The sequence below is a fragment of the Pristis pectinata genome, chromosome 1 (assembly GCF_009764475.1).
Source record: "Pristis pectinata isolate sPriPec2 chromosome 1, sPriPec2.1.pri, whole genome shotgun sequence".
NCBI classification, from domain to species: domain Eukaryota; kingdom Metazoa; phylum Chordata; class Chondrichthyes; order Rhinopristiformes; family Pristidae; genus Pristis; species Pristis pectinata.
The window spans coordinates 145,595,882-145,609,180 of record NC_067405.1 but is presented as its reverse complement, the minus strand read 5'-3'; the positions used below and the strand labels follow the sequence as shown (position 1 = coordinate 145,609,180).

At 46.9% G+C, this 13,299-nt stretch overlaps 1 protein-coding gene across 1 annotated transcript in view; it reads right to left on the bottom strand.

Moving 5' to 3' along the window:
- The window catches only part of LOC127572497 (cytosolic carboxypeptidase 2-like), a 40,013-nt gene that overhangs the window by 3,364 nt on the left and 23,350 nt on the right, over nucleotides 1-13,299 (bottom strand). Inside the window, exons 7-11 of the mRNA XM_052019888.1 lie at nucleotides 12,167-12,293; nucleotides 10,416-10,516; nucleotides 8,896-9,023; nucleotides 4,716-4,845; nucleotides 698-811 (exon numbers count right to left, since the gene is read on the bottom strand). Coding sequence (XP_051875848.1) covers nucleotides 698-811; nucleotides 4,716-4,845; nucleotides 8,896-9,023; nucleotides 10,416-10,516; nucleotides 12,167-12,293 — 600 coding nt within the window. The remainder of the gene's footprint in view (nucleotides 1-697; nucleotides 812-4,715; nucleotides 4,846-8,895; nucleotides 9,024-10,415; nucleotides 10,517-12,166; nucleotides 12,294-13,299) is intronic.

Sequence of the window (13,299 nt, the reverse complement as noted above, 5' to 3'; positions counted from 1 at the left end):
CCGACACAGCAGCAGCAGTTTGTACCCTCTACAGGAGGCACTGCAGCAACTCACCAAGACTCCTCAGACAGCACCTTCCAAACCCACCACCTCTACCAGCTAGAAGTTCAAGGTCAGCAAAGCACGGGGAACACCACCCCCTGGGAGTTTGCCCTCCGAGACACACCCCATCCTGACTTGGAAATATATCGCCGTTCCTTCACCGTCGCTGGGTCTAAGTCCTGGAACTCCCTCCCTGACGGCACTGTGGGTGTACCCCACCTCAGGGACTGCAGCAGTTCAAGAAGGCAGCTCACCACCACCTTCTCAAGGGCAATAATTAAATGTTTGGCTCAGCTTACAATACAGGCAAAAAATAGTTGCAAGTACTGGGAATGAGGAAATGCCAGTTAAAAATGGGAAAAGATAAAATATCAAATTAACAAGAAATATGAAGACACTTTAAGAGTTTCTTCAAATATCGCTGAAAATACATTTGGATCCCTTAAAGGCAATGGCAGGCAAAATGAAAATAGGGAATTAAGCATTGGTTGAAGAGTTAAACAAGCTGTTGCTCCAGATTCCAAAATCTGCTGTTTCTTGCGTCTCCAACAAGTATTTTGTATCTGTGTTGGCTGTACAAGGCATGGTCTTTTCCCTACTCTTCACTAATTTGAATGCATTCACAAGCACGTGAAAACGTCAACACACCACTTACCTTCACGTTTGTGTCAGAGTCTGGGTCACTGCCTTTCCGATAGGGGATGTGGCCTCGGCGCTTTTCTTCTTGGATCTCTGCAGGTACCTTGGCCGGCTGTGCTTGTGATGTAAGCTGAAACACAAGACATGATGAAAAGATCCACCTGGCCTCAGGCTGTGGGTGACAGCTTTTGCTTGTCCCTCTGATGGTGTTAACCATACAGTGAGGTTTTGAAATAAAAGCAGAATGTACAACATAGAACATAGAACAGTACAGCACAGGAACAGGCCCTTTGGCCCACTGTGTCTGTGCCAAACACCATGCCAAATTAAACTAAATCCCTTCTGCCTGCACATGATCCATATCCCTCCATGGCAGGCACAGTAGTGCAGCGGTCAGCATGATGCTATTACGGTGCCAGCCACCCGGGTTCAATTCTGGCTGCTGTCTGTAAGGAGTTTGTACGTTCTCCCCGTGTCCGTGTGGGTTTCCTCCGGGTGCTCCGGTTTCCTCCCACGTCCAAAGACGTAGGGGTTAGGAAGTTGTGGGCACGCTACGTTGGCGCCGGAAGTGTGGCGACACTTGCGGGCTGCCCCCAGAACACTCTACGCAAAAGATGCATTTCACTGTGTGTTTTGATGTACATGTGACTAATAAAGAAATCTTATATTCATGTGTCTGTCTGAAAGTCTCTTAAATGCTTCTGTTGTATCTGCTTCCGCCAGGCACCCACCACACTCTCTGTTAAAATATTGCCCCGCACACCTCCTTTAACCTATCCCCCCTCACCTTAAAGATATGCCCTCGAGTATTCAACATTTCTATGCTGGAAAAAAGATTCTGACTGTCTACCCTATCTATGTCACTCAAAATTTTGTGAATTTCTATCAGGTCTCCCCTCAGCCTCTGCCGCTCCAGAGAAAACAACCCAAGTTTGTCCAACCTCTCCTTATAGCTCATACCCTCCAATCCAGGCAGCATCCTGGTGAACCTCTTCTGCACCCTCTCCAAAGCCCCCACGTCCTTCCTGTAATGGGGCGACCAGAACTTCACACAATACTCCAAGTGCAGCTGAACCAAAGTTTTAAACAGCTGCAACATGAGTTACTGACTCTTGTACTCTCTGCCCCCAGCAATGAAGGCAAGTGTGCTGTATGCCCCCTTTACCACCTTATTGCTTGTGCAGCCACTTTCAGGAGCTATGGACGTGGACCCCAAGATCCCTATGTACATCGATGCTGTTAAGGGTCCTGCCATTAACTGTATACTTTCCCTCCCACTTCAACTCCTCTTTGATTCTTTTTGCTTTTCACCTACCCAAAAGGGTAATTTACAGTGGTCAGTAGGAATCCCAGCACATCCTTGGGACGTGAGAGGAAACCAGAGCTCAGAGAACATGCAAACTCCACACAGACAGCACCCAAGGTCGGGATTGAACCTGGTTCTCTGGAGTTGGGTCACAGCAATGAGAAACTCTCCTTTCATCTCTGTTTTATGCATCTGCCTCTGTGCAGTCTTTCTGCCCCTTTGGATCACTCATAGTCTCTGTATCCACACATCTCTCAGAAACTCTGTCTCTTTCTGTATCCTCATACCTCTTTTTTCTCTGTCTCTAATTGTACTGAACCTCTCTGTATCGCCCCTTGTACATGTGTCTCCCCATCTCTCTCTACCTACCAAGAGGTTGGATGAACTTGGAATTTTTTTTCTGGAGCATCAGGGGCTGAAGGGAGACCTTATAAAATTATGAGAGGCACAGACAGGGTAGACAGTCGGGGTGGAAATCTCATGTATGACCGAGGGGGGGAAGTTACAGAGAGAGTGGGATCTCTCACCATGTCCCTATCTCCCCATGTATGTCTCCCGACCGCTCACCCCTTCCCCTCACCTATATCCCTACCACACACCGTCCCTCACCCCTTCCCCTCACCTCCATCCCTACCACACTCCATCCCTCCCCTCCACAACTACCACACCCTCCCCTCCCCTCACCCCTCCCCCTCGGTTAATCCTGCACCTGGTGATGTTTTTCTGTGTCCATCGCCTTCCGCATCAGGTAGGAATTCTCTCTCTCCCTTTTGGTCTTCAGTTGTTTTTTTCTCTTTGGCGAATCCTGCTGAAGAAAAAGGGAGGATGAGATGCCTTACTCTGTTCAAACGCTGCATTCAAAGTTTTCTTATCGACACCCGTTCATCCCTCCCCTCGCCCTCTATATCATCAGTGCAGAGGAGTCCCAGTTATACAGGAAACTGGGAAAGAGAATTGGGTGGATATTGGTTTGGGATTGGTTAATTATTGTCACATGTACTGAGAAACAGTGAAAGGCTTTCTTTGAGTGCCCTCCAGACAGAGTACAGAGTTGGGACGCTATGCTGCAGTTGTACAAGACATTGGTGAGGCCACACTTGGAGTACTGTGTACAGTTTTGGTCGCCCTGTTAAAGGAACGATGTTATTAAACTAGAAAGAGCGCAGAAAAGACTTCCCAGGATGTTGCCCAGACTTGGGGGCCTGAGTTACAAGGAGAGGTTGTGTAGACTAGGACTTTATTCCTTGGAATGCAGGAGATTGAGGGGAGACCTGATAGAGGTGTATAAGATCATGAGGGGCACAGACAGGGTTAAAACACACAGTCTTTTTCCCCAGGGAGGGGGAGCTAAAATCTAGAGGGCAGAGGTTTAAGATCAGAGGCACGAGATTTAAAAGGGACATCAGGGGCAGCTTCTTCATGCAAAGGGTGATGTGTATTTGGAACGAGCTTCCAGAAATAGTGGTTGAGGCGGGCCTGTTAGCAACGTTTAAAAGCCATCTAGATAAGTCCATGGATAGGAGAGGTGTAGAGGACACTGGGCCAAATGCGGGCAGCAGGACTAGCTCACTGGGCAACACCGTCGGCATGGACCAGTTGGGCCGAAGGGCCTGTTTCGGTGATGTATGCCAATTTTATGACTCTAAGGCAACAAAACCAAAGCCACAACAGTAGACAGTTCAAACTGGCTGCAATTACAAGAGTGGGGGGAATGTATCCTGACTGGTTGTATCACGGTCTGGTACTGCAATTCGAATGCATAGGAGCGTAAGAAGCTGCAGAAAGTAGTGGACTCAGCCCAATACATCACGGGCACATCCCTCCCCACCATCGGTAGTATCTACAGGAGGGGCTGCCTCAAGAAGGCAACGTCCATCATTAAAGATCCCCACCATCCGGGCCGTGCCATCTTCTCGCAGCTACCATCGGGCAGGAGGTACAGAAGCCTTAAGTCCCACACCACCAGGTTCAGGAACAGCTACTTCCCTTCAACCATTCGGTTCTCAAAACTACTGGCACAACCCTAATCATTACAGTTTAACAACACTTTGGACTTCTACTTCCGTTCTTTATTGTAAAAATTGTGTATAATTTATGTTTAATTTATGTTCTGGTCACCTCATTATAGAAAGGATGTGGAAACTTTAGAGAGGGTGCAGAGGAGATTTACCAGGATGCTGCCTGGATTGGAGAGCATGTCTTATGAGGATAGGTTGAGCGAGCTAGGGCTTTTCTCTTCGGAGAGAAGGAGGACGAGAGGGGACTTGATAGAGGTGTACAAGATGATAAGAAGCATAGATCGAGTGGACAGTCAGAGACTTTTTCCCAGGGTGACAATGGCTAACATGAGGGGACATAATTTGAAGGTGATTGGAGGAAGGTATAAGGGGGATGTCAGGGGTAAGTTTTTTACACAGAGAGTGGTGGGTGCACGGAACGCACTGCCAACAGAGGTTGTGGGGGCAGATACATTAGGGACATTTAAGAGACTCTTAGATAGGCACATGAATGATAGAGAAATGGGGGGCTATGTGGGAAGGAAGGATTAGATAGATCTTAGAGCAGGATAAAATGTCAGCACAACATGGTGGGCCGAAGGGCCTGTACTGTGTTGTAGTGTTCTGATTTATGTTTTTCTTTGGATGTTGTCTATCTGATGCTCTGTGCCTGTGACGCTGCTGCAAGTAAGTTTTTCAGTGCAACTGTGAAGACATGTACTTGTGCATACAAGTGTAAACTTGACTTTGAAAATGAAGCAAAGCTGCTTAGGGACAACCTTTCTCGAGAATTCAGCACGTTCCTTGTTAACTAAATTCAAAGGCGGCTCATCGGATTCGGAGCTGTTTGATCCAGTGGAGCTGAAATGAAAGAGAAAAGCCATTTTGTGTTTCATCTCCAGCAACAAGAATTGACAACAACACCTGAGACCCAGGGACATAAATCAGCCTGGCTCGGTACTGACGGACATCTGTGCTGTCTCACCAAAGCATTTACATTCTTCAAGGGCTTGTCAGGTTGAATTCAGGCAAGTGTTTCTACTGACTGAAAAGTCTAGGACCGGTGGGGGGGTCACAGAATAAGGAGGGAGGGGGGCAGTTTCGGGAAATTTCTTCACTCAGAGGATGGTGAACCTTTGGAATTCTCTATCCCATTGGGATCTGGAGATTTAGTCACTGAGTCCGTTCAAAACAAGAGGTTGATAGATTTCTGGGTACTCAGGGAATCAAGGGGTGTGGGGATATTGGCAGGAAAATGGCACTGAGGTAAAAGATCAGCCATGATCTTGATGAATGGTGCAACAGGTTCACAGATGATCCACTCCTTCTCCTATCTCTAATGTGACGTTGGTTCTGGGATTGGTTTATTATTGTTACATGTACTAGAATACAGTTTGCGTGCCATCCAGACAGATCATTCCTTACGTAAGTACATCGAAATAGTAAAAAGGAAACCAGAATGCAGAATATAGTGTTACAGTTACAGAGAAAGTGCAGTGCAGGCAGACAAATAAAGTGCAAGGCTACAATGAGGTAGATTGGGAGATCAAAAGTTCATCTTTTAGTGTATGAGAGGTCCATTCAAGAGTCTGATAACAGCAGGATAGAAGCTGTCCTTGAGCCTGGTAGTACGTGCTTTCAAGCTTTTGTACCTTCTGCCTGACGGGACAGGGGACAAGAGAGAGTGACTGGGGTGGGTGGGGTCTTTGGCTGCTTTCCCGAGGCAGCGTGAGGTGTAGATGGAGTCAATGGAGGGGATGCTGGTTTCCGTGACGTGCTGGGCTGTGTCCACAACTCTTTGCAATTTCTTGCGGTCTTGGGCAGAGCAGTTGCCATACCAAGCCATGATGCGTCCGGATAGGATGCTTTCTATGGTGAATCTGTAAAAATAGGTACAAATCATCGGGGATGCGCTGAATTTCCTTAGCCTTCTGAGGAAGCTGGTGAGCTATTTTGGCCGTAGTTTCCATGTGGTTGGACCAAGACAAATTGTTGGTGACGTTTACATCTGGGAACTTGAAGCTCTCAACCATCTCCACCTCAGCACCACTGATACAGGCAAGAGCGTGCGCACCACCCCGCTTCCTAGAGTCAATGACCAGCTCCTTCATTTAGATAACACCGGGGGAAAGGTCGTTGTCTGTTAAGCTGGAACCCATCTGCCTCTCAGCTGAGTGCAGAGATTGCAGAGTTGGAGAGGGACTGAAGATGAGTGGATTACAGAGGGATCGAGATGTCCACGAAACACAAGGAGTTAGCAGTTGGGTGCTCCAGGTGGGTAAGAAGGCAAATGGCATATTGGTCTTCATTGCAAGAGGCTTGGAGCTTGGAGATAGGGAAGTGTTGCCATTGTACAGGGCACTGGTGAGGTCACACCTGGACTACTATGCACTGCTTTGGTCCCCTTACTTAAGAAAGAAACCTACCTAGAGGAAAGATACCAATAAGCTTGAAAGAGTGCAGAGAAAATTTACATGGATGTTGCCGGGACTTGAGAACCTGAGTTATAGGGAAAGGTTGAATAGGTTAGGATTTATTTCCTGGAGCGCAGGAGAATGAGGGGAGATATTATAGAGGTGTACAAAAGTATGAGGGGTATAGATAGGGTGAATGCCTGTAGGCTTTTTCCCCTCAGGTTGGGTGAGACTAGAACTAGAGGTCATTGGTTTAGGGTGAAAGGTGAAATATTTAAGGGGAATCTGAGGGGGAATTTCTTCACTCAGAGGGCGGTGCGAGTGTGGAACGAGCTGCCAGCGGAAGTGGTGGATGCGGGTTCAGTTGTAACGTTTAAGAGAGGTTTGGATAGGTACGTGGATGGGAGGGGTTTGGAGGGATATGGTCCGGGTGCAGGTAGATGGGACTAGGCAGAAGATCAGGTCAACATGGACCAGATGGGCCAAAGGGCCTGTTTCTGTGCTGTAAAACTCTATGACCTCTATAATATACTGGCACTGCAGATAGACCATAGAACATTACAGCACAGTACAGGCCCTTCGGCCCACCATGTTGTGCCGACATTTTATCCTGCTCTAAGATCTCTAACCCTTCCCTCCCACATAGCCCTCCATTTCCTTATCATTCATGTGTCTAAGAGTCTCTTAAATGTCCCTAATGTATCTGCCCCCACAACCTCTGCTGGCAGTGACTTCCACGCACCCACCACTCTCTGTGTAAAAAAACTTACCCATGACATCCCCCTTATACCTTCCTCCAATCACCTTAAAATTATGTCCCCTCGTGTTAGCCATTTTCACCCTGGGAAAAAGTCTCTGACTGTCCACTCGATCTCTGCGTCTTATCATCTTGTACACCTCTATCAAGTCACCTCTCATCCTCCTCCTCTCCAAAGAGGAAAGCCCTAGCTCATTCAACCTATCCTCACAAGACATGCTTTCCAATCCAGGCAGCATCCTGGTAAATCTCCTCTGCACGCTTTCTAACGCTTCCACATCCTTCCTATAATGAGGTGACCAGAACTGGACACAATACTCCAAATGTGGTCTAACCAGAGTTTTACTGAGCTGCAACATCACCTCACGGCTCTTGAACTCAATACCCCGACTAATGAAGGCCAACACACCATACGCCTTCTTAACCACCCTATCGACCTGCGCGGCAACCTTAAGGGATCTATGGACGTGGACCCCAAGGTCCCTCTGTTCCTCCACGCTGCTAAGAGTCCTACAATTAACCTTGTACTCTGCCTTCGAATTTGATCTCCTGAAGTGTATCACTTCACACTTCTCCGGGTTGAACTCCCTCTGCCAAAGGAGGTTCACTTGGCTAATTCCTGGAAAGAGGGGGTTGTCCAATCATGAGTCACGAAAGGCACTAGTTCTACGAACTCTGAAAACTTCCTTTTTACGAGTAAAAACATGCAATGGGCATAAATCAATCAACATGTCTTATTTCCCAGAAAATACTTTGCAAACCTTAGAGCAATGTTAAATCACCAAAGTGAGTAAAATGGGCTAAGTAATAACATCATGCCTTGATGCACACATTTGGTTGTGACCCATCCAGACATGAAGAAAACTCACGCAACTTGTCGCTTGGAATGGGGAGCAGGAGTTCGGCTAATGTGATCTATGCATTTAGCAGTGCCAGGAAGGACTGCAAATGGGGCACAGCTGCGGAACTGCATCAGATGGCTCATACAAGTCACACCTACGCACAACATCCTTGGGAATGATGGGGTGGGGGGGGGGGTCCTTTCCCCTTTCTATACTAGCCACCTCCCCCCTCCACTATCAGTCCTGATGCAGGGTTGCGACCCGAAACGCCGCCCCCCACCCCCCACAGATGCTGCTCGACCCGCTGTGTCCCTCCAGCAGATTGCTTGTTGCTCCAGATTCCAGCATCTGCAGTCTCTTGTGTCTCTCCTTGTTCTCCCAATCTACCTCATCGTGCCCTTTGCCTGCACCGCGCTTTCTCTGTAACTGTAACACCTCATCCTGCATTCTGTTTTTTTTGCCTATTGTACAACCTTGATCTACTTATGTATGAAATGATCTGTCTGGATGGAACGCAAACCAAAGCTCTTCACTGTATCTAGGTACATGTGACAATAATAAGGTAAGATTTCTTTATTAGCCACATGTACATCAAAACACACAGTGAAATGCATCTTTTGCGTAGAGTGTTCTGGGGGCAGCCCGCAAGTGTCGCCACGCTTCCGGCGCCAACATAGCATGTCCGCAACTTCCTAACCCGTACGCCTTTGGAATGTGGGAGGAAACCGGAGCACCCGGAGGAAACCCACACAGACACGGGGAGAATGTATAAACTCCTTACAGACAGCGGCCGGAATTGAACCTGGGTCGCTGGCGCTGTAATAGCGTTACGCTAACCGCTACAAACAAAGACAGATTTGCCCACTGATTCATCAACATATCAATGAAGAAAAACTACCTGGATTCAATGCAGGATAAGATTTCACTTAGTGGTGCGTCAGAATCATATTCAGCACCAGAAATCCCCATTTTGGCTGCAATATCTTCCTTTATTTGGTTCTTCAGTTGCTCTATACATTGGATGTACTGAACCAGGAAACACAACATCAATTAATTCTCCTCGTTAAATGAGGACTCAGGTGCCTTTCATCCACAGAGTAAAACTGGTAATAACGATACAACGGATCCTTTACCCCTGCTCAGCATCAGGGGAGCGGGAACTGAGGTAGTTGAACCTCTTTCAGAAGGTTCCAAGTAAGGTTGATAAGGGGTCCTGTCTATATGGGAAGAGAGATGCGATGAGATGTATGTTGGAGTGATAATCTAGGAAACAAGCTTGGATAGACTTTGAGAGAATGAACTGATAGGATGAATTGTATTAGGTATATGTTGCAATAAGCAGTAAGTGACATAAGGCAGAAACTGGTAAATTGGTTTATTATTGTCACATGTACCAGGAACAGTGAAAAACTTTGCATGCCATCCATGCAGATCATTTCATCACATCAGGACATTGAGGTAGTACAAGGGAAAACAGTAACAGAATGCAGAATAAAGTGTCACAGCTACAGAGTTAAAGTACAGTGCAGGCAGACAATAAGGTGTAAGGTCATGACGAGGTAGATTGTGAGGTCAAGAGTTCATCTTATGATACTAGGGGACCGTTCAATAGTCTTATAACAGCGGGATAGGAGCTGTCCTTGAGCCTGGTGGTACGTGCTTTCAGGCTTTTGTATCTTCTGCCTGATGGGAGGGGGGAGAACAGAGAATGTCTGGGGTGGGAGGGGTCTTTGATTATGCTGGCTGCTTTACCGAGGCAGTGGAAAGTATAGACAGAGTCCATGGAGGGGAGGCTGGTTTCTGTGAGTAGTGTTAGAAGGTGGGTGGGTTATAGAAAAATGTAGAACGTAGGGTTGTATATACATGGGAATTTGAGTTGGTAGAGTTGTTAGGAGATGTGATTTTGGAGAATTTAGGATATAACCATGTGTATACGTTGGAACGTGTGGTTGTAGTGTTGTTGGGGTGGGAAGCTATGGAGGAGTTAGGATATAAAGATGTGTATACATTGGAATTTATGGCTGTCGAGAAGTTAGGATGGGGGGGGATAGATTGATGATGGAATAAATCAGAATGGATCCACATTGTGGCAGTCTGTATGTTTACATTTTGAACAACAGAAAAATACAAACAGGACCATATATATGTTTTCTCCCAGGTATTAGTTGATCAATAAACACCCCAGTGTGAACTAGAGCTGTGGGATCGTCCCCCAAAGCTGCGCTGAGTCCAGATATCCAGAGGACAAGGGGTAGATAGACATTTGACGGGCAAGGGTGTGGATGTGAATTGTGAGAATGTGTTGAGGTTGCAATCAGACCAGACACAAGCTTATTGAGTGGCAGGGCAGGCTTGAGGGGCCTCCTCTATGTTCACCATAGACATTAACATACTTTACACTCCAAACTGTAAGGTCACCTTTGATTGGTCAGGATCGCAGTAGTCCAGAAGAGTGTCACAAAACTGGAAGCCCATTGCTTCCAGATCTCTCACATTGAAATGAATATTCCTTTTGTTTCCTGCAATTAAGCAACCAGAGTGAAGGCTCATTAAACAAAATAAAGCTCGAGCAGCCTACGACACTCATACCACCATCCAATCAGATCATAGCTGATCTTTTACCTCAGTGCCACTAACCTGTAACCCTGAATCACTTAATACTCCAAAGATCCTTCGATCTCCATCCTGAAAGTACTCAGCAACTGAGCCTCCGCAGCTCTCTTTCAGTTCCAGAGATTTGTTACCCTCTGCACAGATTGATAGTGTGGTAAAGAAGGCTTACGGCGTGCTTGCCTTCATTAGTTGAGGCAGTGAGCTCAAGATAATACTCCAGATGCAGCTTTATAAAACTGGTTAGGCTGCATCTGGAGTATTATCTTCAATTCTGGTCGCCCTATTATAGTAGGGATGTGGAGGCTTTGGAGAGGGTGCAGAAGAGACTCACCAGGATGCTGCCTGCATTAAAGGGCATGTGTTGTAAAGAGAGGTTGGACAAACTTGGGTTGTCTTCTCTGGAGCAGCGGAGGCTGAGGGGAGACCTGAGAGGTTTATAAAATTATGAGGGGCGTAGATAGGGTAGACAGTCAAAATCTTTTTCCCAGGGTAGAAGTGTCAATTACTGAAGGACATGCATTTAAGGTGAGAAAGGAAAAGTTTAACGAAGATGTACGAAGCAAATTTTTTTACACAGAGAGTGGTGGGTGCCTGGAATGGGCTGCCAGGGGTGGGAGTAGTTTTGATTGACATGATGGTTGTCACAGACATGGTGGGCCGAAGGGCCTGTTCCTGTGCTGTACTGTGTACTATCACTCCAACAGGCTGTCAATAGTGTGCTTAAGTGGCTTTTAGACAGACACATGAACATGCAGGGTAGGAGCGATGTGGACCATGTGCAGGCAGAAGAGATTTAGTTTAATTCGGCATATAAATCATCCTACCTGGATACATCACGGCTTGGTACGACTATTGCTCTGCCCAGGACCGCAAGAAACTGCAGAGAGTTGTGGACACAGCCCAGCACATCGCGGAAACCAGCCTCCCCTCCTTTGCCTCTCGCTGCCTTTGTGAAGCAGCCAGCATAATCAAAGACCCCATCCAGCCGGGTCATTCTCTCTCCTCTCCCATCAGGCAGAAGATACAGGAGCCTGAGAGCATGTACCACCAGGCTCAAGGACAGCTACTATCCCTCAGTGATAAGACTATTGAACGGTTCCCTTATACGATGAGATGGACTCTGACTTCACAATCTACCTTGTTGAGATCTTGCACCTTACTGTCTACCTGCACTGCACTTCCTCTGTAGCTGTGACACTTTACTCTGTACTGTTATTGTTTTGACCTGTACTACATCAATGCACTCTGTACTAACTCAGTGTAACTGCACTGTGTAACAAATTGATCTGTACGATCGGTATGCAAGACAAGTTTTTCATTGTACCTCGGTACAAGTGACAATAATAAACCAATACCAATACCAAATCATGTTTGGCACAGACATGGTGGGCCGAAGGGCCTGTTCCTGTGCTGTACTGTTCTATGTTCTATTTTTGTATTATCCCCCTTATCATAAGCCTATCACTTTCTTAATCCTTTTTTTCACAAGACCAGCGAACCCCCTGTTTTCTAACAAAGCTGATTGACACGTTTCTGGTTGGCCACACTGCACTCACCCAAGGTGGAGCCACAGAAGGTGGCCTCCAATGTGTAACTGTTGGCCACTCCCAACCTCCACGCCACCACGCGGCCCGTCCCTTCCTTCTCCCGCTTCATGTGGAACTTACAGCTTCGGAAGGAGAACTGAGGGGAGAATAAAAGGAAATGGGATTAGTGTCAGTGATGGCCAGCACAGACTCAGTAGGCAGAAGGGCCTGTTTCTGTTCTGTGTGTCTCTCTGGAGTGTCGGAGGCTGAGGGGAGACCGGATATAAAATTATAAGAGGCATAACTAGGGTAGACAGAATCTTTTTCCCTAGGGTGGAAATGTCAAATACTAAAGAGCATAGATTTAAGGTGAGAGGGAACAAGTCGAAAGGAGATGTGGTATTGGTATTGGTTTATTATTGTCACTTGTACCGAGCTACGGTGAAAAACTTGTCTTGCAAACCGATCGTACAGATCAATTCATTACACAGTGCAGTTACATTGAGTCAGTACAGAGTGCATTGATGTAGTACAGGTAAAAACAATAACAGTACAGAGTAAAGTGTCACAGCTACAGAGAAGGTGCAGTGCAATAAGGTGCAAGGTCACAACAAGGTAGATCGTGAGGTCAGAGTCCATCTCATTGTACAAGGGAACCGTTCATTAGTTTTATCACAGTGGGGTAGAAACTGTCCTTAAGTCTGGTGGTACGTGCCCTCAGGCTCCTGTATCTTCTACCCGATGGAAGAGGAGAGAAGAGAGAATGACCCGGGTGGGTGGGGTCTTTGATTATACTGGCTGCTTCACCAAGACAGCGAGAGGTACACAGAGATTGGTGGTTGCCTGGATTGATCTGCCTGCAGTGGTGGTGGAAGAGGCTGTTAAGAGGCTGTTAGACAGACACATGAATATGCCAGGAATGGAGGGATATGGATTATGTGCAGGCAGAAGGGATTTAGTTTGGATTGGCATCATGGTCGGCACAGACACTGTGGGCCGAAGGGCCTGTTCCTTTGCTGTACCGTTCTATGTTCTATCACTCCAACAGGCTGCCGATAGACGGATCACTTTCCTGCTCTCCTCTTCCCTTCAGACTACGAGAAGAGCCAGAGGTCTTAGCATTTGTCCCAACCTCATGTCCCTACCTGTGTTAGCACAGTATC